The sequence below is a fragment of the Gobius niger genome (genome assembly GCF_951799975.1).
Source record: "Gobius niger genome assembly, chromosome: 11".
Lineage (NCBI taxonomy): Eukaryota > Metazoa > Chordata > Actinopteri > Gobiiformes > Gobiidae > Gobius > Gobius niger.
The window spans coordinates 22,636,951-22,660,622 of NC_136862.1; the positions used below are offsets into that span (position 1 = coordinate 22,636,951).

The 23,672-nt window shown below is 39.6% G+C and overlaps 2 protein-coding genes across 3 annotated transcripts in view; one reads left to right on the top strand and one right to left on the bottom strand.

Annotated features, from left to right (window-relative positions):
- The window catches only part of LOC306969956 (beta-2 adrenergic receptor-like), a 77,402-nt gene that overhangs the window by 52,357 nt on the left and 1,373 nt on the right, over nt 1-23,672 (bottom strand). The gene's annotated exons all lie outside the window — the stretch shown is intronic.
- Nucleotides 1-23,672, top strand: part of LOC306969953 (actin-binding LIM protein 3-like) — a 37,200-nt gene that overhangs the window by 7,852 nt on the left and 5,676 nt on the right. For both annotated transcript variants that reach the window (XM_079565748.1, XM_079565749.1), the window contains exons 3-13: nt 4,284-4,467; nt 6,490-6,602; nt 7,269-7,395; nt 8,068-8,161; nt 8,484-8,571; nt 14,598-14,656; nt 14,881-14,961; nt 15,468-15,608; nt 16,387-16,501; nt 19,927-19,974; nt 22,217-22,327. In XM_079565748.1, the coding sequence (XP_079421874.1) occupies nt 4,284-4,467; nt 6,490-6,602; nt 7,269-7,395; nt 8,068-8,161; nt 8,484-8,571; nt 14,598-14,656; nt 14,881-14,961; nt 15,468-15,608; nt 16,387-16,501; nt 19,927-19,974; nt 22,217-22,327 (1,161 nt within the window). The remainder of the gene's footprint in view (nt 1-4,283; nt 4,468-6,489; nt 6,603-7,268; nt 7,396-8,067; nt 8,162-8,483; nt 8,572-14,597; nt 14,657-14,880; nt 14,962-15,467; nt 15,609-16,386; nt 16,502-19,926; nt 19,975-22,216; nt 22,328-23,672) is intronic.

A 23,672-nucleotide genomic window follows, 5' to 3' on the forward strand; every position in this document is an offset into this window, starting at 1 on the left:
ACAGCCAACAGATGCTAATGGGAAGTATTCAATAGTATTGCAGCATTAATGAACTGCAGTCGAACGTTAACTTTTGGATAAAAACAGATTTGGCACAAAATGAAGACATAAAGAGGAATCCTACATTCGTCTGGAGCATTTGAAGTGCAGTGGACTTCAACACTTTATATCTTTGAAACATAGAGAAGAGGCAGAATGGCCTTGGTGACTAATACGTTTCTTGTACTTTTTTCTTACATAAATTGGTCTTTAAATCTCCCTACTCAGGAACAATCCGTAACGAAATTAAGGAAAAGTATTTAGGCAAGTCAATTTATTCATTAAAATTGTAAATAGTAACTAAAGGAACTTGACTTAATGTAATTTACAATCAGTTTAAATGAATTGACCAGTGTCAAGTGTAAAAAGGTTCAGACCAAAGTCAGATGATCTTAAGTTTTACTTTATGTTGCTGTGCACCTAAAAGAACCATGAACTGTATGGGTTTTTTGCCAGCAAATTGAGATTTCCACACCATTAACAAAAGCAGCCAGGAAGAACCACCTCGTGAGACTGAAGTGTCTTTGGATTCAGGAAGGATTGTTTTCGGAGGATGCTCACACCATGATTGTTTTGCCTCGAGTTAAATGCCATCCTTGAAAGTGGGGCGAGGTTTAATTTCGGTGTCCAGTCTCCCGTAGAGCAGTGACAGTGTTATCTGCCTGCAGCCTTCAGTTTCACCTGCTGCCTCCTTCTACATCTCCCCACTCTGTAAACTCATCATACGTTAGTGTTTAAAACAGTCTGAACGCTACTGTGTGTCAGTAGTAGTTGTTCACTTATTCAGAATAATGAAGAATGGTTTTCCCCAATGACTAGTATGGCTGGGTATCATTAAAAGGTAGTAAAAAAAGTTATGGCACTACTGAAGCCAGAATATTTTTGTAACTGTTTAATCTTTTAGAACTATGTTTTGATGGCTGCTGAGACCTGAGAAACTTTTCCAGCATAGATCAAGATCATAAATTAAAGATTTGTATTAGTAAAGTCTTTTATAAAATGTATTAACATGTACCATGAAAGATTAAAAGGCCCGAATGCTCTATTTACAAGTATTTTCTCTCAAAGAATTATTATTGACTCCTATTTTCAAACGTGTGACCAGAGAGGCAGCAGTAGTTCTTAGCTCACAGTAATAATATGACATCTTTCTTTTTCCTTTCATGAGATGACAGTGAAGACAGTGCCATAGTTCTTTTGAATAGACTTCATTTGAAAGGAGTCTGGACATGCAGCTGACACTTCTCTCCGAGGGACATTACTGACTCTTTGAGCTCACAGACTTTAACACAGCAGCTCCAGTCTCTTCTCAGACAGCTGCGGCTTGTTAACTCTTTTCCCTGTCCAAACTGGTCTCTTTCCAAATGACTCTCAAGATAGAAGAGACTTGCTTAAATAGACAGGCCACAGAGAGAGAACATTTCCTCTCTTTTTGTCCATGCCACTTCAACTACAGTAGTGGATCCGCATAGTTCAGATGGGCTTTGATGAGTATGAAGCGTAAGAATAATCAGTTGGTTTTACTGCTTCTGTTGGGACTATCGTGATATAGGGAGAAAGTTTTATAGATGTCTGACTTTCTCGTGGTCCATTGGTCCAGTATGGTAAACTAGGAAAAACTTGATAAAATGAGCAAATTCTTTAAGCCATGCCGCGCAACTTTTCACCCAATAAATAAAGTGTGTTTGCTGTGAGTGGCTCACCTCTCCTCAGACCTTTTTTTACTCCTTAATTGTCAGTCAGAGTAAATCCTACACTGACAGAAAAGACAACGGGAGAGAGTGATATTGTACATCCAATTACACAATAGAGATATTTTTTTTCATTCAAAGTTGGCAGTAAATACTGTTAAAGTGGCGCTAGCCCGCAGTTAGCTTTGCCCGTTAGCCTGCTAGCTTCTTCTTCGTGATTCCATTAGTGTGCATTGGTGGCTCTGACCCAGAGGCAGTGAAGTTGCAAGTGTGGTTTTCTGACCAGAGACACCAGGGGGAGATGATAGACCCCCCAATCATCCCATTAACACTTGTATTACCCCCAGAGGGACTACGAAAAGGATTGACACGTTACTTAGTCCTGCTTAAAATAGAATTGCATCAAGTATGTTCTGGACCGAGGCATTTACATTTTTAATAAGCCACAAAAACAAATGAAATTAGAATCATCATTAAGTGCTCTCACAGTTTTAATCGAAGGCTACAGAACAGGACTGCTGCAGTTTTGGAATGTCTCCATCTTGTCATGGGAATCAGTGACAGGGTCAGAGGTCAGAAGTTTCTCTGTGGACCTTCAGAGGATGAATGGTTGACCGTGGACAGAAAATCTTTTGACTCTTGACACAAGGATAACTTTATTTATTGGCAAAATATCATCAATGAGTACATAAGCTCTTTGAGACAGTACATGAAAGCAACAACTGAAAGCACCTAAAAATACTCTCGTTATTCATCCAGTGAATAATGGTTTATATACTTATACTTGTATGGCAGACTGCAAAATCCTAAAGTTCAAACTCGTGCCTACCAGTAAGGAGGTCCCGGGTTTAGTTCCTGGGATGGGACATTTCTGTGTGGAGTCAGCGTGGTCTACCAGTGTCTGTATACTTTTCCCTCAGTTCAGAACTCCTGTCAAAAAGAGATTCTAAATCTCAGTGAAAAACAAACATACAATAGGCTATATATAAATATATATATGGATGTGTATATATGGATGTCTCTGTACATGGGAACTATCTCTCTCCTGCATCAGCACATTATTTTCCTAAATTTACAAAAGCTTGAATTCGGACCAACAAGTGGGGATTTCCTGGAGAGGTCAAAGGTGCCACATGAAAGTACAAAGGGTTAAATGGACTCTCTCCTGTTCAAGTAGCTCAACGAGAACCGTGGTCTAAATGCCAAGTGACATGATGAAACATATGCAAACGCATTGACATTCAAAGCCTTCACAAAGATGACATTTTCTGCATAATTACATTGTAAATCTGTGAAATAAAGCCCTCAGTCCTCCGGCTATAGGCTCCAAATGTCCGCTGCTCTGTTTGCTTGAGATAAGCGCTCTGGAGACTGAGGAGAATGCTACGGTACAGTGAGTGCAGTGATAGAGCTATAACAAGTTACATCGGCAATTCACTGCACTTTTTCAATATTGACAAATCTGTGGTGCACACAGTTTACCCCAGTGCAAAATTTGGAGACAAGGGCACTGTAGGACAGGCTTAGAGTTTTTATCCAAATGCTTTAGCATCAGAAAGTCAGCAGCTCTTTTCAAACACAGTTGCAAAAAAAATGTAAAGAGTAATGAAGCACAGGAGGAAGTCCAGGCAGATCATTTATTATAGTCCGTTTGGCATTATGCATTATTGTACATGCGCTTCTACTATCCTGTATGAATAGTCTCCACATTGTTTATGTGTCCATCATAGATATTTCCCCAGACAGAGATGCCTGGAAGTACCATACGTCGTCTCCAGTGCGTGTCTATGGCCCTCTGTCTCTGAGCCACTTAACACAATGGTCTGGATCAGCTCATTCACTTTACTGGACTTAAGGCCATTAGCTTAATTAGGGACAGACATTCAATTCACTGGGAGACACTGGGTTCTGCTGCAGTAATGAAGACGGACATGAATACACAGGTGTAGTTTGGTTGAAATTTCAGCACCAAAGCTATGAAAAGCACATTTAAGCCTCAGGATTCACTGGTAAATGGTTTCATCACCTACAAAAGTGAAATGATTGGTTAATGCATATTCAATTGTGTCGCAGTGTCTTCATGTTGCATTCAATCTATGGTCAAGCAAGAGGTGGACAGGTTACTCCACACATGCAGCCCCTCCATATTGTTTGAATTAGGAGATTACAGTAGATTTTCAGTGTCTTGTAATCCTGACTCAGATTATGTCGGTCAGAGGGACAGGCCCACCTCTTTAAGCCCCCCAGACCCTCTCTCCCATTCACAGCTTCACCTCAGAGCAGACGGTGAAACTGGAATTTACTGGATTATGTCACTGTTTTTCTCTTTATAGATGATGGTGGGCTCAGTAAGTCCCTGGTCAGCTGTCAAACTTTTCCTCTTCACAGCACCTTATTCCCTTATCTCTGGTGGTAAATCATGTATGTGTTTTATTTGCTGGTGTTCTGGGGCTGCATGATATGAGGAAAAACGCACATTACACTTAAATAAAGTACATTCCACATAAATATAGGCTCTTAAATTTGTGTTTGTTTGTCTTGTTTCCTCTGCAGTTTGTGGGTGTGACCTGGTCCAGTCGGGTTTCTTCCACCACTCGGGGGAGTACATTTGCACAGAGGATTACCAGCGCCTGTATGGGACACAGTGCGACAGCTGTGAGCAGTACATCAGCGGGGAGGTGGTGTCCGCCCTGGGACGCACCTACCACCCCCAGTGCTTTGTCTGCAGCCTGTGCAGGTAATCACTCACATGTGGTCATAGTGCATTTGTCAACCGACAAGTGGAACAAATTGTATTGATATTGCATCTTCTGGGACCTTTGCAAATGCACAAAGCTGCAAACCTGGGCCTTGAGCAGTGAATTTGACCTGTTTGGGGCTATTTGATTGAGTGATCAGGAGCTTGAATGTTGTTTTCATTTGCTTCTTCTGTTTTTTGTTTTTGCTTTGTTTTGATATGGAAATCAAAGTCATAATTTTAGTCATTATTATGAATTTGTATTTGTGTTTTTTTTTCTCTCAGTCCTATCCCGCATAGAATAATAAGCTCACAGAACAGTAGACAAAGTACATCAGTCAACACCGACATAAATTAATCTAACTCATAACTGAAAATGTTGTGTCAGGTTTTTAGCGATAAACAAATAGAGCCTCTTATTGCACATTCTGTAAAGTGGATTAATGACTTCACCTCAGATACCATCAAAGAGAGCTGCAGGTGGCCTTTTACAATTAACTCAGACAAATGTAGTCACTGTCATCTTAAGACTATTTGGTTAAATTGAATTAATCAAGAAATGTGAATTTGCATTATTTGCCGTTTGTTTGACGGTACATCCATTTTGTGTATTTTAAATTTCTGGTTACCAATGTGCAGGATAATATAAATAGTAGGCAAAAGGATTTCATATTAACAATAATAATAATAAAAAATAAATAAATCAATACCCAGACAAATTGATGGTGAATTTTGTACAATACTCAATTTAGCAGCCATCAATACAATCAGAATCAGTATAAACAATAATAATAACAATAATAATAATAATAATAATAAAACTATGAAAAAAAAAAAAAACATGACATTAATACTATTGTGGAGATTGTAGGAGTCCAAAGTATAGGACCACGTCAATGAACCAAATGAATATTTTTAAAGTAGAGTTTCTGGAAGTTTGGTATCAAAAGTATCAAATTCTAGTCACCAAAACTTTGCTTTGCTTGAAGGCTTGAATTGTTGTATGTTCATTTGTCCAGTTAAAATTGCATACCCTTCTCCGGGCAGACGAAGGCCTGAATTTAAATATTTATCTGTGAGTTACTAGGTAACTATTGGTTACTTCAGTGGTAGTTACAGGCTCTGTCCTGGGCTGATGATGGCTTTAAATTTCTCTTCATTACCTGTTCATTCCGGGAAAATGTTTCACGTAAATCCAGCAATGTCATACTGAGTTTTTTATTGTTTGAGAAACCTGTTTTGAAATATGTATAAATTTGCAATATTTGCATTCATTGCTATGGCCACATTCCTTTTCTTTTTGTGCTGATATATTCATACACAATCATAACTAAATCAGGTGCATAATTGCTTTTGTTTAGACTTTTGCAGATAAAGTTACATTTAGTCCTACTTGGTAAATAATGTATCAACATAAGTACCACTTTAAGTACTTAGTATTCACCACTGCAAGTACTGGAGTTATTCCTGTAGCTTACTTAATACCAGTACCATTGGGTACTTACCACTGTTGTTGCATAATATTTACCACATTAAATACACTAATTATCACTGTAACTAGCTGTGAAGTCACATTATAGGTACCATGAAAGGTACCACAGATGCACCACTGTAACTAACTATGAAGAACCAGTATATGTACCAAGAAGTACCATGAAAGGTACCATAGATGTACCACTGTAGATCTACTATAACTACATACCGCTACATTCTTACCGGGCCGCATTGTAAAGTGTTACCAATTCTCTCAGGTAAATATTGGGTGCACTATAACTGCTGACCGTTATTATAGCTGGACCAGGCTTCACACGGACCATTACTTTTTGATGAAACGACACAGTCCAAACTATTTCACTCGCTAATACAAGCCTTTTTTTTTTTTTTTTTGCCCCATTTCAGTGCCAGAGAGAAAAACTGATTGAAACTACTTTATCTAATTGCAACCACTGAAGCATGGATAACTAAAATGTTACTTGTTTGTTTATTTACATGTAATCCTGCATGTCTTTGTGTTTATGTCAGGAGTCCCTTTCCTATTGGAGACAGAGTGACCTTCTGTGGAAAGAAATGCATTTGTCAGCAGTGTTCGCAGTCTCTGAGCGCCAACAAACCCGTCAAGGTCCACGGCCCCAGCTGTAAGAAACACAACAAACCACTTCACAAGAAATGATGTATCAAAGCAGGCCTGAATGGAACATGAGGATTTTAAATTATAGGTGTGATGTTACTTTAAAAGGTGGGTGTTTCTGTTTAGAGATTTGCTACCTCATTGAGTTTGAGAGCAGATTCATCAGCAGATTCTAAAGGAGCTAATTATGTAGCATTTAAAATGTCAGTGTAGCCTTTATGTTACGTAAGATGCGATGTCACCAATATGCAGTGTCAGATGTTTTGAGATTTTCTTTAATGGAAATGTTGTAGTTTTAGAAAGTGCTCAGAACTTTCCTGCAACATTACATGGACAATTTCAAACCATTTTGGTTAAAAAAAAAAGTGAACTCAGTGCACTCCTGATTTTACAAGTTTGAGATGCCAGTTTTGAAAGCTCTAGAGAACTTGCAACTTGATTAAGCTTCATATCATATCAGTTTTCTTTGATTAGTTCCTATGCTATACTAATCTACTTGTAACATATTGTCTGTGAAAGACAATAGCGTCTTTCACAGACCAGGGTCACAAAGCGCTTCCCTTCAAAACAAACAGTAAATACAATACACAATTCTGGCAGAGAAACAGATCAGATCAGAAGATGTTCACCCATCTGTATTACTGCTTTGTTAATATAATCTCTTCTTCCTCAGACTGTGCGGGTTGTGGGGAGGCGATCAAACAGGGACAGTCTCTGTTGGCTCTGGAGAGACAGTGGCACGTCTCCTGTTTCAAATGTCAGACTTGTGGCTGCGTTCTCACCGCGGAGTACATCTGCAAGTACGAGGATATTATTATGAAGTCTAATCTTGATGCTCTAGGTGTTTGTTGCATTATGCTCTGAATTTAAATAAATTAAGCAATCACGTTTGTAAAACAGGACAGCAGCCACTTAAAAAGCTGGACAAATAACTGAGAGTTGTATTGAAAGCTTGATGTTTAATTTGTTTTCCTTTATTATCAATTCTACACCTGTGGAGCACATGCATTGACTTGAAATTATGTTCCTCTTAAACCCTTGATGCAAAATGATAACAGTTCAGTACAGAGTGATTTCAAATACACATATACGGTACATGTACACAGTAAAAATGGCCCCCCATGAAGAGTAGTCTTTGCATTGGTAAAGACTAATGGGGATCCTTAAATAAAGAAATAAAGAAATTCCCAGAGTGGTGTACGCCCAAGAGACAAAAGGTGTTTTTAATGTTTTCTATATGCATTGTGCAGACAACATAGTGACTTCAATAGCTCTTAGCCTCTCGGTTGGTGCTGCTCTTTAGACACAGTTGTTTTAATGTTAGGGCTTGTCTAAATACTGTATTTTGGAGAATTAGTATCATTACTAACATAATTTGAAGCACTTTCACTACATTTATTGAATGCTTATTTAAAATCTTCTATTTATTAAAGTTATCCAGAGCTACAGAGTTTGTTTCTGTTGTTTGTCAGAGACGGGATCCCGTACTGTGAGGCGGACTATCACTCTCAGTTTGGGATCAAGTGTGACGGCTGCAGCAGCTTCATCAGTGGGCGAGTGCTGGAGGTTTGTCACTTTAAATGTTTACTTTACAAAATGGCTCAGACTGTGCCTTTAGTGAGAAAGTGCTACATTTTTCACGTAAACTGTTTAAACTGAGTGTATTCGTAGTTATTAAAAGCCAGATGGGCCACGGCTGCCCCTTCTCTATTTGGTTTGAGTAACTGTTGGAGTGACACAGCAGCTCAGAATAAGTCGGCCAACCCAATGTTGCTGCTAATATTTCTTTTGTGACAATTAGATATATAGTAATAATAATAATAATAATAATAATAATGATACAAGAATGTATTTGATTTTTTGTTGTGGTTGCCTAATCCATTTTCAGGCTGGAGGGAAGCACTACCACCCGAGCTGTGCCAGGTGTGCCCGCTGTCAGATGATGTTCTTGGAAGGAGAGGAAATGTATCTAACAGGTGAGAAGATTAACTCTATTTACTTACAACCCTCTTTCCGAGCGTGCGTGTCAGACTCATTGAGAACATCAAAAGTTTGGTCCTCCGGCTGTGTCAAACTTCAGAGTTGAGTCTTGTTAGTGATTGAAAACTGTGTATTTGAGGTTGAATGCACATCGTCAAAGTGTCCTTGGGAAGAACACTGAGCGATAGTGACTTCTTGATCCAAATTATGTTTGTCAGGCCTGGCTTCCTGCACATTCGTGGAGTATGGCCAAGACTGGCACTAATTCCCTTATCGATATCATGAGTTACATCAAAGTCAGATCTCTGCGCAACTGACGAAAGAAATTCAATGGCTCTGTGGGAAAAGTTACAAAACTATTGATAATTGTCCGTAATGAGACTGCACTTTATCTCCGATGTTCTACTCTAATCTAATCTTGGTTTTGTCTTCATTCTTCCTCCTATTTTCTGGTTGTGCTTTTTATTATCTGTCTAAATATCAGTTCCCCTATCAATCTTTATTATCAACCCACCCTTACATCCATAACTGCTTGAAATCGCTGCAGTTTTCAACAAGCATTCAATATCATCATTCAGCATTTGATTATCCCAGTAAGATGCTTTCAAATAGACTACCATCTTCTATTGAATTATGTGAATGCTGAGAGGATCCAGATGGCCCTGGAGTTTTCTGACTGAGGGAGTCTTTCAGGCGTAAAAATAAGCGAAGCCAGTGCCAGCACGAAACAGTAACTTGATAAATAGCTTCTTTTAACAGACTCGGGCTATATGGCTTATTGATTTACCACTGCTACTCTTTACCACTGCTGTATGCGCATGAGGCCGGAGTCAATTACCAATTCAACCTTTGCCTGCGCTCTTTCCTCTCCACAGAGCCACCGACAGTCAGACTAATCTCGCTCTCTCTGGGCTACAATCGAATCGGGCCGTCTCTATAAATTAGATTGTGTGGTTCAAAGTTAATAAGCTCAATGGGCGGTTCGAACTGGCCAATACGTGGACACTAAGCAATCTCTTAACACATAGTTTCTAGTTACCTAGCCAAAATATTATCATTATTATTAGCTTACGGTGGCTGTGCTGTTGACGATTTTTGAGTTGTGTAACGTTGCTCAGAATGGTCAGATTTTGGGTAAAGTCCAGTTCTCACCAAAGACCCACATTTCCCAGTTTAGAGGAGTGAGCAGGAAGAGTAACTGGCATATAAAGTTGTAAAAATAAACATAGATTAGTCGTCATCAGTGACGCTGGTGCGACCGGTCTGGAGTAGTGGATTTTCCTTTGAGCCAGATTGAAGATTAAGAAAGAGGAATATGCAGACGGAAACGCCCATATATGGTCATGTTTAAAAGCAGTTGAGGGGGAAAACAAAGAGGAAAAAAATATACACTTTATATACACTTATTCAAAAACTACTTTAACACATGCTGAATTATGAATTTGAATTATGAATGAGTTTTCTGCTAAATAAAGATACAAAGACATGGGGAGGAGCGAGGTTGTTCAACAGACCAAAATTACTAATGGAGAATGCTAACATGATGCTTCACGTTAGCATCATGCTACATGCTAACGTGAAGCTATGATTGCGTTTTTTTTTTGCTTCTATTTAACATTCTGCTGTGGAAAAAAAACATCCATATGGATCCTGAATAAATATATATATATTCCACCAGAAAATGGCAAAAAAGAGTGAAAAGTTGTGTTTCCCAAAAGATTCCCCCTCAGTGAGGCCACGCCCCCATTTATGACATGTGGCCGTCTGAGTTCGGGAATGTGATGTCATACCGCTGAGCATCATGGGATTAGCAGCAATAATAAACCAATGGAGATCCTAAAATGTATAATACTAGAGTTATTGTTCACATTAAAACACTTGGACACTACCATGAGTTAGATGTATTTACCAGCAGTGACTCAACTGTTTTTAGCTAATGTTAGTCTATGGAAAATGTATGCTAACAGCTGCAAAGATGGCGGATCTCCATGGTAACAGTGGGTTTTCCCGAACTTAATAGCCTGTTTTAGTTTACATGTTTTTGTTTGATTGTGGAACCCCGCTCAGACACAGGAAGAACATGCAAAGTCCAAAGAAAGGTCCCGCCCATCCTCGGATTTAACTTGAGTCCTCCTCGCTGTGAGGCAGGAATGCTTACCCACTCAGTCACCAAGTATTCTTGATTGAGTCCTGCTTTTGACCTGATTTACGAAAGTCATAATCCCCGTTATAGTTCTAGAGGAGCCAGGCAGGTGGGGGGGGGGAGAGACAGACTCATGTATAGTCATAGGTGAACATGCATGGGCCATAAACTTAAAGAGCCGTATGTAAATGAGAGGTTTTACTGGCGGAGGAGCAGGAGAATGTCAATGAGGTGAGGCAGGATACGCTACAGTAACTCCCCCCTTTAATCCTGGTTCAGCTCTGAGTCAAACATACCATCTGCCCAGGTGCTGCTGTGGACACAATGGACATGTTTATTCAAGTGAGGAGATAAACACATGGCTTAAAAAGAAAATGTGGTTTGCGACAACAAGAGTGACTGTTTGTGATTTCAATGTGGGTAAAAGTCACATTCAAAGTCTTATCCAGGATTGGACGTATCATCAATGTCGTAACTACCCACCATAGCTAGGACTTTTCTGGATTGTCACACAGCTGGTTAACAGTTTATGGAAGAGATGCATTTGTAAATCCTGAGCCAAGAGCAGGTTTTGCATTGAGTGGTTCTGTCAGGGACAAAAATTAGCAACCATTTTTCCACTTACTTTTCCTAGCTAGTGGCCAGAATGATGGTGCGAGGAAAGCATTTTTTCTTCTAAATGGATGTAATAATTGTGCTGACCAATTCCTAAAAACAAATACTGTACACAATTTCAGTTTCTGGTTGGCTTGTGTCCAAATATAATTTTACCATTGAACAAAACTTGCTCATGCCCGCACCGCAGCTTGAGAACCACTCCTTTACTCTATGGTGTATCCTGCGTATCCTTCCACAGTGAGCGCCCCAAGGTCAGTGCTTTTGATGACTCCAGACATGTTGAAGGCCCCAGCAATCACCCACAAAGTACAACATGCACACATCACACACACATGACCACAATCAATCCCAGCATGCATGTCCTGAATACGGATCACTGTGAAAGAGGGAGGGGCTGGACTAAGGGGCGTTTTATGGACTAATCATTCAGACGTAAGACTCCATATTGGCTTTTACCTTAATGAAACAGGTGTTATTTAGAGGTGTGTTTTTTTATACACCTTTTGTTGTTGTCACTTTCATTGATATTGTCAGTATTGGTCCCAACGGTCAATTATGGTAAAGACTCAGGGTAGTAGATGTATAAATGCAGGCCTATAATAGCAAGTTTGTTAATTTGTCAGTATATTTCCAGCCAGAATAATTGTCCTGGTCCAAACTGTGGATGAATAGTGTGCCAAGCCATTTGAATAGGAAATAGACCTTTTTAAATTTGGTGTTGGGCAAATGCTTTGGAGAAAGGTATTGTTTCATTATCGCTAAAGAGACCGGTGAATTAGTGACATTAGCCAGCGATGCGATAAACATCAGCTAATTGGTTTGTCTATAGGGAAACGTTCAGCAAGATTAGCTGTTATACCTAGAAAACTTGTTTGGCGATTCATTTTATACAGTGAAAGTAAAGTAAAAGAAGTAAATGGTTGTACATTTTCCTAAGAGCAACTCCAATTGTGTAGAATTATTAATTTAAACCATTTATTCTATGATTATATGTATAGTAATAGCACTAATAAATGCGGCAATGAATTTTGGATTGATGGGGGAAACCAGGATGCTCAGAGCAAACCCACCTAGACACTGGGAGAACATGCCAGCTCCACACAGATGAACCCCACCTGTATGGTGCAATCTTGGACCAAAGATGTTTTGTTTTATCATTGGAGTAACAATGCTTTGACTGCAAATACAGATTATTCAGTACTTAAGTCACTTTTTTCAAATCTGGCAACTTTTTTTTGTTATGTTTAAATTTTGCCCAGATCCAGCTCATGGGTTTCTTTGGTGGAGGAGGTGCAGGAGGCGTGTGGGCGGGAGACAAGCCTGTACTGAATCACCACAGTTCACAATATTGATTTTGACTGTGGTTTAAGCCCACTCCTCCCAGCTCTTTATGTCCTTGTATAACCATATCTTTTGTGACTTGTGGTTGGCAGGACTGATCTTAGTAGTAAAAAACAATGATAAACTGCTGAGCCTCCGTCTCCGTTGCCTGTGGGCTGTAACATGGTCCAGTCAGCATCTGTTTGGAAATATTACTCCCATTATCACAATCTGCGATAGCATCCTGACACTGATGCTTTATGGTTATGAGTTTAATCTAATAGACTTCCTCTGTCTGCGCTTTCCACCTTGATCAATGCCATATAGTGGCAGAGGTAGTTGTTGTAGTAGTTGTTGTAGTTGTATTTGTATTTGCAGTGGAAGCAGAAGCACGTGTTGTGTTTCTTTTATCCTTGGGGCTTTATTTTAGCATGCAAAGATTGTTAGCCATGAAATACTCATTAATATTTAAAGCATTGCTGTGTCGTATCTGATAAATGTGGACATACATCCGACACTATATGAATACAAAATTATGTTTGTTTTGGAGGCTTTGAGGGGAAGAGTGGAAGTTGTTTATTTATTTATCCAATATTTCCCAAAAATATTGTGTTAAATTCACATTTTGCATGCGAGCTTACCATGTGGTTAGGCGGGGAGAATCACCTGGCAGTGGCAATGCATTTTGTTGCTAATGCCAAGGCTGAAAGGTATTTTTATAGACATAATAATAAAAGTATTTTTTATAGATAAAAAAAACCCACAGAGCCCCCCAACAATATGAAATGTAATGTTTTTTTGTTTTTGTTTGACAATTCAGGCATAACAATGATTAGGACTAAACAAATATACTGCTAAACTCAACTTATTTTTTGATATTTGGACAAGGGTTGGAGGCTCGGACCCCAGTACTGGTGCACATGTGTGTCATGGGTTCGGGTCCAAACTCAATTTGCTGAATGTTTCTCCCTGCTTTTTTTAATTGGTTTAATTTGGTCGGGACAGTGCATGTTAATGAACACACCACACCAGCTTGTAGCCACAGACTCTCACTCATCCTGGCCTATTGTACGTGTTTTTAGTGGTAGGGGAAATCAGAGAACCCGGAGAAAACCTATGTAGACACAAAATTCACTGACCAACAGCTTCCAGTCTAAGTAATGACAATGTAAGTGGTGTTGATGTCGTTTTCAAACATTAATTATTATAGTTTGATAGATGTGAGTACAACAGCAAAAGCAAGTCAAAACCTGGACAATTCACAAGGGTATATCTTTAAACCAATAATTTACACCAGACTAAACATATAGGCCACAGTATAAAGAGCTGTTGACTAAAATAAATTTGATAGTGAGAACAAAAGCAGGTTACACTCCTATTGTTTATTGTGCTCACGGCAAAGTGTGTTTAATTATTTGGGCACTAATAGCATTCGGTCGGCAGATGGCAGGTCGAAGGAAAACGGTCATGTGGCACTTTTTTTTATTGATTTATTATTTTTGCTCACTGTTCTTTTTAAGATACTATAGGATCCCTCAGCATTAGTATGTTTCAGAACTGAATGTGTATGCAAAACACGTAAAAGAACCTTAACCCTCATTTCTGAGCACATAATCATCTTAAAGAATAAAGGGGAGTGAAGAAGTTCAAAGAGGTTAAATAATGATTTTCTGCGGTGAAGGCAATGTGAGGAAGTCTGACAAAACTGTCTTTACCTTAAGATAGACTGAGTATGCAAGGTTACTCACACATGCAAGAATATAACCAAACACAGCTTCAGGTTTTTCACAAGAGAACAATATGATAACATTGTTAAAAGTGAGTTTAGTGGAATATGAACCATTTCACTTATTTTCGTGTCATATTCTTTATAAAACATGGACCTTGTGGCTTTTGTCTATTGTCCACTCGTAAGCAACACGTGTCTGTGTCTGTGTGCAGGTTCTGAGGTGTGGCACCCCATGTGCAAAGAAGCTGTCCGACTGGAGAGGAAACTTGGTGTGAGTTATTAAAGTATATCTAAGTGATCATCAAAAGTGTAAATTACTCTTGCTGCTCAGCTATATGCTTCATAGATGATCGGTTCTGAACTGGTCCATCTTCTGACAACCATCACTGACAAGCCCCAACCCCCAAAAAACAGATGTGGCAAAACATGCCTGTCCCCTATTCTTCACCCTCTGGTTAAATTTGGTGTTAATGGTGTTTTGTGTCTTGTCTCCAGCTGAGAAGAACATCTGAGAGCGCGTCCCTGTCCCCCCCGGGCTCGTCTCCCCTGCTGGGCTCCCCACACCGGCTCATCTGTGTGAGTGCCATAGTGTGGTCGCCATGTTTATCAAGATTTCCTTAAGATAACTTAATGTATCTATCATTTCAGTCAAGAGGTATATAGTCTCATGATGTCACTTCAAAACCATAGGACATGTGGCTTATTAGGTTTAAGAGTTTCAACTTCATAAAGCGGATATTCATTGTCAAAATAACTTTACACTTGAATCCATGTAACATCCGTCCACAGTGTCTTTCTGTCCTGCACACAGCTGCATCTGTCACTCAGCAGGTCCTTGGATATAAATGATAAAACACAGGACTGCACGATGCAGCAGAGTCTTATCTTTGTGAACAGGCTTCGTTTAGACAATTATCTGTCTATCAAAGTCACTGTCAACAAACCCTGGAATCTGTAAAGTTTAGTATGTCGTCAAAAGGAATTTGACTGATGATGGGAAATGATATAGTGATTTGAAACAGAAGCATTTCCACATTATTTCTCATCTCCCCTTTCTCTCTCCGTGTCTCTCTCTCTCTCAGTCTAAATCCAATGGAGACGTTATAGCTGCTCTGCCGCGGGTCAATGGTTTATGTGAGATCCAGCGTCCGGACATTATTCCTTATCAGGCCGACCACACGCCCCTCTCTGAAGACGTCCTGGACAGATACAACTGTGCACAGGTGCCTATCAATCTGTCGATACAGTATTAGCAATAAAAGGTCAACTCTCTGCAATGGCATTTAACTCTTTCTAGGCCAACTTTGGATCTTAATTTAATCTGGCTTTAAATCGAAATAGGCCGTGTTCAAATTTACAGTCACTTACAACAATCACATCCTACAATACAGTATATCGCACAAAGTCACTTGCTTTTCCATTCTTTTATGTCTAGAATGTGGGTTCATTATCTCCATACCCCAGTGCAAGTATCACTCTATGTCTATTTACTTATGCTCCTTGTCTTACAGCATAACATTTTCGGCTTTTTTCAAAGTTTTACCAAAAAACAAAGCAATTGACCAGAGATTCTTCACCTCAGATGATTGGGCTTCGAAGGCCATGGACTTGGCTTTAAAACAGTGTGATCTGTAGATTGACCCATGTTGCTTTTTACCATGTTCCTCAAAAAAATTCAAAAAGCTTTTCTGAATGGGCCACATTTATGGTGGTTTAGAAACAAAGTATTTAACAATTTACGGGCAGTGTAAATGCCTTATGCTTTGTGGCAATAATGGGAATTTGAAAAGTGTCTTGCATGCAAAGAAAATTACTTTGAGCAATGATCACAGCATGAAATGACTATATTGCATGTGTGATATACTGTGAGATATTAAACATCTGCTGGATATAATTAAAATTATTATATTAAAAAGTAAATCTCCTCCTTCATCATTCCCCTGACCACCCCCACGTACTCTCTCTCCTTTACTTCCTGTGTGGTTCATTATTTTTCTGTAGGATCTTTTGGATGGAGTTGAGACCAGGACCAGACGCTCTTCAGGCTCAGTTTACACAGATTCTCCATCGCACAGTCGACATGGAGGGTCCCCTCTGCACTGCTTTATGCCTCAAGGTAATGTGCCTAACTGCAGTAACAGAGCTCTCCGCTCCAGGGCTGAAGGATTTTCAAGATTTTCTTACAATATTACAAATTGTGATTAGAGTTTTACCTTTAAAAATACTGTATGATCGATTGAAAGAACACGGATCATTTGCAGCCATACTCATGCATAAAACACATGCATTTCAGAACACGGTCCACTTGAAAGTGTAGAGTACAGGGTTAGCAGGTATAATGAGATTGCACGGAGATGAAATATTTTGTTCGCTGCAAAGGACACTATATCTCCCAAACAATTGCTGCCTTTGCGACACGCTAATAGAGACTGTTCAAGTTGTGATATTGAGCCAATTGTGATTAATCCATCAGGCCTAAACATGTTGGAAGAAAGGGAGAGGACTGGACATGTAAATGAGCAGGTCTCAACGGCATTAAACACACACAGCTTCCATTAGTGTCAGTCTCCTGTGCTGGTCTCTGTGATTTGTGACTCATCCTGTTCTTCCGGCCGTGACTGTGAAGAGGAGGGGAAGCAGCTGGGAGTGGGGTTTGTCAAGATTTGGGGATGGGAAAATAAACTACAATTGGAGTTCACAAGAGTAGCCGACTAAGCATTGTTAGATTAGATTAAAGGCTTGCCTAAATTGAAACGCCAAAGACGACACAACGATGCAAATGGCAAGATTCTGATGGAATGGAAGCAATGATAATGATAAAATATGTAAAATTTTAAAATAGGCCATCACACAGTTGCCTGGCTATTCAAATGACACACTCAATGTGTTCTGCTTCCACTGAATGTGATATCAATTCGGGATGAGATGTGTGACCTGATCAATTCTTCAGCACAAGTGGAGACAGCTGGTGATTTCTTTGAAGAAGAACTTTTAGAGCAGCCAGTTGCTCTTGTCTTTCAAAAACAGCAGTAGGTGTCGTCAAAGAACATTTTCCTCCATCCTAAATGTGCTGAACCAGAAATGCTTCTATCTGGCACTAGTGCAAATAAAACAGATTTAAAACGTCAATTTAGTCCATCTTCCATACTGTTTGTGAGTAAGAATGTGTTGTAAGAACATCTTATCACTTTCATTATTTATTATTTATGTATTATTTAATGTCTTCTCTGTGACAAATTTAACCATTGAGAAAATATACATATAAAAGCATATACTGTGGCCATAAATGTGTTAAACAGTCTTTGTTGTAAAGAGCACTCTAATTCAACTTGAGTGGGATGTTACTCATTTGTAAGAATGCTTTTACGCTCTTGCCCTCATATAAAGTACGTACAGTATCTTGTATTTAGGCGTATCCTGAAATAGCCTAAATACACTCAGCATTTGATGCGAGTCTCCACCTGTGTTCTACTTACACAGTAACAGCACACGTGTAGTCAGCAGGACATGCAGTTTTGTTTTCGTCCCCAAAAAGCGCCGGTCCCCCTCTTACCGTCAGTGCGCTCATGCTGTGGTTTGTCTCACTCTGATTGGCCGCTGAGCAGGAAGTGACAGTGGCAGGAGTTCTCCATGTTACAGTCAGCTTGAGCCCAGCACCTGCCTCCCCCTCGCCCCCCGTCATTTCCATATGCCAGGTACGAATACGACTGTGCACTAATGAGAACTAATACTGAGCCTGCATAGCACTTGCTCTGATTTGCTGACCAGTCCTTTTAAGTCTTCTCACCTCTTTTAACTCCTCCAAGCATGGCTTCAAAGTTGCCTCCAGTTCAACTGATGATACGTCTGCGCAGACTCTCAGTCGTCGAGGCCCAAAGCAGCGCACTTGAAACTCTATGTCACATTATAGACTGTAAACTGATAAAAAAGCTGAAAAGTCATATCATCTCAGTGTGACTTGGCTCACGGGAAAAAGAAAGTCCCTCTTACACTATTCTAGAACTTTGTTACTATCAACAATATCAACGATTAACTAACTTTTAATAAAGTTTTGATCTTAATAAAATAAATGTAATAGCTTTGCAATTGTGGTCATTACATTGAAAGTTAAGGAAGTGTGGCTTGATTCTTTATATAGTAATATTCAGAAAGCGACATGCATTATCCTGTGTTTTCCCTGCCTGTGTGGAAAATGCAGTTACCATGGTTTTTCCATCCTATTACCATGCTATTACTGCACTGGAATTAAGTACAAAACAGAAGCAAATTGATAATGGAGATTGGTAATAGCACAAGCCCAAGGTAATTACTGTATATGTAAAACACTCAGTTTGACACAAACTTCTTTCATTTATATACATAATATATTCTGTTCCGCTCTCAACACTCTCAAACCTGGCTTATCCTCCAGAAGGGCATCTTGTTCACACTTATCAGCTACTGGCCTGCTTTATTTAAGCATTGCATCCACTCTCCACTTTATCACCCTGATGCCTTTAGCTTTCCTCACTTCTCTTTAATAGTCTTTGGGGAGCTTTCCTTCCTGCCATGAGATTATTCCAAAAGTGGCAATTTCTTTTTAGTGCTCGTTTCTTGCTTTTTAATTCAATCATGTGTGTGTTCTAATTACACATGACTTTTGACATAGTCCTGTCTGTGTCAGATGTGCAACTCTTTGCAGTTTCTTTACTCAAACGTTATTGTCTTGCAGGCATTAGGCTACGCTCACAATAACAGCTCCATAATCTTCTGTTTTAGCACCAGTAATGATATTTTCTGCATTTTAATACGTGTTAGATTACCCATTTCTTCCAGTCTGCTTTTAAAACTGAGGAACCCGAATTTTCCCCTTCTCAGACTCTTAAAGGAGAAGTACAAACTGTTGGCTCCAGCCACAATGCATTTCTAGCTCTCACAATCCATCCCAATGTGAGTGAATTCAACATGGGCTTTTCCAGTGCATGTACAGCTTTGTCAAACTGCGACGTGAACCAGGGCAGACCCCCATACAAATAGATTATTCTAGACTCATCCCACATATTAGCCATTGATACACTACATTTAGATGCAGATAGCGCATGGTCAGTTTTCACCCCCAAAATGTTACATTTTCTTCTTGGAGCCATTAAATTTATCAGGACCCCAACCTCTATCTTATCAAGCTACTGCAAATACTGTGGATTTTAGCAGCTGTACATCTGGCTGTAATCGCCAAATGATCCCCCTTATATGATGCACAACTCCCTGAATGCGCATTTGATCTTTTTAATGTTATCTACCCATATAATTTCCATTTTCCCGATATCATCCATCTCTCACTGCTTTCATACCACCTCCTATGATGAACAGGCTATACATATATTATTGGATGTATTATAGCCTGTTCATCTCCAGAATGCACGCGCCGTCTCTAGTATTTTATGACCCTCGCTGTCAGTTTTATGGACGTAATGAATAAAGCTAGTTTGTAAGAAAGAAGCAAATGACAAAACATTAGTCTTTCTTTCTTTCTAACAATGACTTTTGCTTCTGCTTTAACAGCTTCTGAAGACAACATCTACAGAAAGCCGCCCATCTACAAGCGACAAGGTGAGTCAATGCAGAGGTTTGTGTCGCGATTGGGTATATGTGTTCAATATATGTGAGCCCATAACAGTTAACAGTGATCCAGTAAAGCGTTTAACACACTACAAGCATTCATCTCTTTTAATCACATTAGTTTTCTTTTGTAGTCTTGAAAATGATCATGCCCCATTCTCAGATAGAGGGGAATTGTAGTCTTCAATATCATGAAGACTCCAATATCTTGCGTTAGGCTTTCATTTGAGTCCTGTACGAGTGTATTAATGTGATGTATGTTTCTGTTTGTCTTCTTGGATCAGTCACTGAAAAGGTCTTAGCTCATCTCAGTACTGGCACTAAAACGTCTGTCCTTGTCCTCAAAACAAAGTCATAGCAGCACACTGTCCTCACCGCCTCGTTCCAAAATGTCAGCTGCCTCTTCAAAACATAGTTGTACAAATGACATATTGAAAAGCCATGGTGAAATAAGGCGATATCTTTATCATTGTTAAGGCGATGTATCATGGTCATTGCACAGACGATCCTTCTCAACATTGGACACTTCTTAACCAGTGTGTGTTTTTCAGTGGCAAGGGCAGCTTTAAGCCGCACCATAATGGACTTCAGGCTGGATCACAACTGACTCTAAACTCACTTATACCTCTCTGTCCTGTGAATGTTTATCGCCAATAAAACTATGATGAGCTATAATTGTTTGGGTGGTATTAGTTTAAGCAGACACTGTTTGCTCATTCTTGTGATTTTAATTAAGATCAGACCACATTTTATAGTCAATTTAGGCTGAAATGTAAGAAATTCCTCCAACTGTATATGGAAAAAGGACATATCTAATTTACCCTTACTCTTTCCTGAACCTAGTAAGACTATACCAGGAAACACAGTTAGTATTTTCTTGGTAACATGCAGACAAGTCTGTATAATGCTTTATTCCTTGTTGGGTTTTGGAGTCAGAAAGTCTCTGGCGCTGTAGTCATTTCCAAACATAACATCAGCCCTTTTACTATTGATTATTTCATGCACCGCATCATGCATTCATATTGATTTTTAATACCGACATCAGCCGCTGTTAATAACCGTAAAGCCAGAGTTAAACTGAGGCCATTCTTCCAGTGGATGTTGTCCATATATCTGCTCTGTGCGTCAGATGGCACAGAGTTACAGTCCTCGGTGATTTACTCCCAGCTCAAACTGCTGACAAACCTCTCCCTCCATCTCCTGTGACCGTCCCGGGCCGGTCCGAGCTGAATTTAAATCTGTGGCATGAATCACACTTAGGGCAGTCTTCATTCAGCAGCCAAGTCCCATCATCAGGAGGCAATAGAGAGCATTTGGGGACATTAGGAGTCTGTCAGGGGGGGGTTGTAGCATATTGCATTTACTGTCACTCACTATACAAAGGGACTAACAAACCATGTGCATTTCTAAGTTGCATAAAAGAAAATATAAAGCAAGTAACACTAAAATGGCTCACTATAAGGCATTTGTAACACATTTGTAGTAAAGCGTTGGTAAATACGTTCACATATTGACGACATTACCATAAATGAACACCAAAACGCCCCCAAGTTTTATTAATAAAAACGCTTGAGGAATGACATACTTTTGCCTGATTTTGTAGCTGTTCCCCAAAGTTTTACATCAGAAAACATTCTCCCCAATTATATAAACCGTCATATGCTCTCATGAGGTTGTGTCTTTATGTATAGCTTATATTTAGCTTTTGGTTGCTGTTTATTCCCACATTGCCCTCCCACCTTTAGAGCTGAGGAGTCTCCTGTCTAAGTCTGAGTCAGGATTTTCTCTTGAAGTTAAAGCTCAAAGCCCTTCACGTCTCTGTAGCATTGACCTCATTTCAGCACTTTTGTATTGCCTTTTTCTAAATGACGTGTCTCCTTTTCTTCTCTCTTGCTTCCTGCTGCTGTGTCCTAAACGTTTTCTGTAAGTAATATGTCGCAATGTCTTATCTAATGACTTTCACAAAGAATTAAAAAAATATACTCCAGGGGATGCCAGTGGCTAAGACCCTTGCCCCCGTCCTAGGTTTGATTTCTTGGTTGTTCTCTCCCTTCTGTATCTTGGTGGGTTTCCTCTGATGCTCTGGCTGCTCTCAAACGTGTCCAGTGTGTATTATACAGGCTAACCTTCCAGTGTGGTAATCCTGACCAAGATTCAGGCTCAAGATATATCTCCAGCCTGATCTAACAGTGTGTTGCTCTTCTTTCTCCAGATCCGTTTGCGAATGTGACAGGCAACAGGGCCAACGAGAACCTCCTGAACTCCAGTCGACTCTCCGCCTCCAACGGCAACAACATCTATCACCCCGACTCCAACTACTTCCCCTACACCGGCTCCCCCAAAGGTATTGCGAGGGCTATTTTTCATTAAATGTACACAAAGTACGAGAACAATGAACAATGCCCTCCAAACATCCATCTCAGTGTCTCTTCTAATGTGGCACTAAATAATTTGTTCCATGTTTAGTTCCACTTTCATGCCATTGTTACATTCTGGCCTGGAACAAGAGATTTAGTTAGAGTTTAGTGATGCTAGGCTAGTGCTAGGCTTGCGCATTTTGTATATTTTATTTTAAATAGAACCATTATGTATTTAAATAATTTATATTTGAGCAGCATCAGCTTCCTGGTTGTAAGCTGTGCAGCAGCGGAGTGATCTGCTGCGCATCTACTGTAGTTTGTTTACCTGCGGCTGGCATTACTACACGTGGATTGCATGAATTAAAAAAAAAAAATCTCTAGAAATCGACAACACTCTGGATAACTGGATGATCCTGAAATATCTCTTTAAAGAGGCTAGATTCAAGTTGGTCCTTTTATACTCAATACTGCCACCTCAGGTCATATGCGTAACTGCTGCAGCGCCTATATTAAGCTCATGCATGACGGCACTTCGGACACGAAATAACAACTTTTTGAGTGACAGTGCAGCATTGTAGAGGCAGTTGTGGTGAACAGGGTGGGCTCATTCCTCACGTTAGGACATTGCTGGAAAATACTTAATTTCAACATTTGTGTGATGCATTAACATCGCTTCACTTTTGTTACCGATTTGTACCGATGGTTCAGTGAAGTTTTGCTTTGTTCTGCATATGGATATGGCATGAGTCGAGACTGTGAGATTGCCACAGTATCTCCCTCTGATGTAACCCTGTTTGCTCCTCAGAAATCTCATCAAATGGGCCTTCCCCTAATCATTGTCCACTGAGTAAAAGTACAATTACATGGCTAAAATTGTACTCAATTACAAGTCTGTATAGCCTGAAAAATTTACCCAAAAAATACAGTCACCCAAAAAATGTACTCTAAAATAGAAGTAGTTTGTTACTTTCCACCACTGCTACTGAGAAGAGTGTCCTCCAGCTTGGCAGGGATAGACTGCTTGTTGTGGATGAGTCACAAGTATGGCTCAAATATTTTACACTTCCTCGTTCTCTACCACACCGTTTATAGTGTTTATTTTAAAGATCTGGAGCAGATCACGTCCTCATAGCTTTCCATTCACCGGTTTGTTTATGTAAATGTATTTTTTCCACCAACTAAGGTCTGGCAAATCCTACGTCTTTAAGTGCTCGCCATTCCACAGTGATTCACAAGAAAGAAAGAAAAAGACAAAAACACAGTTGAAAAAAGCCAATGTCATGTTTTTTTTTATTTCAAATTCAAAAGTCTTTCTTTTGTCCAGAATAG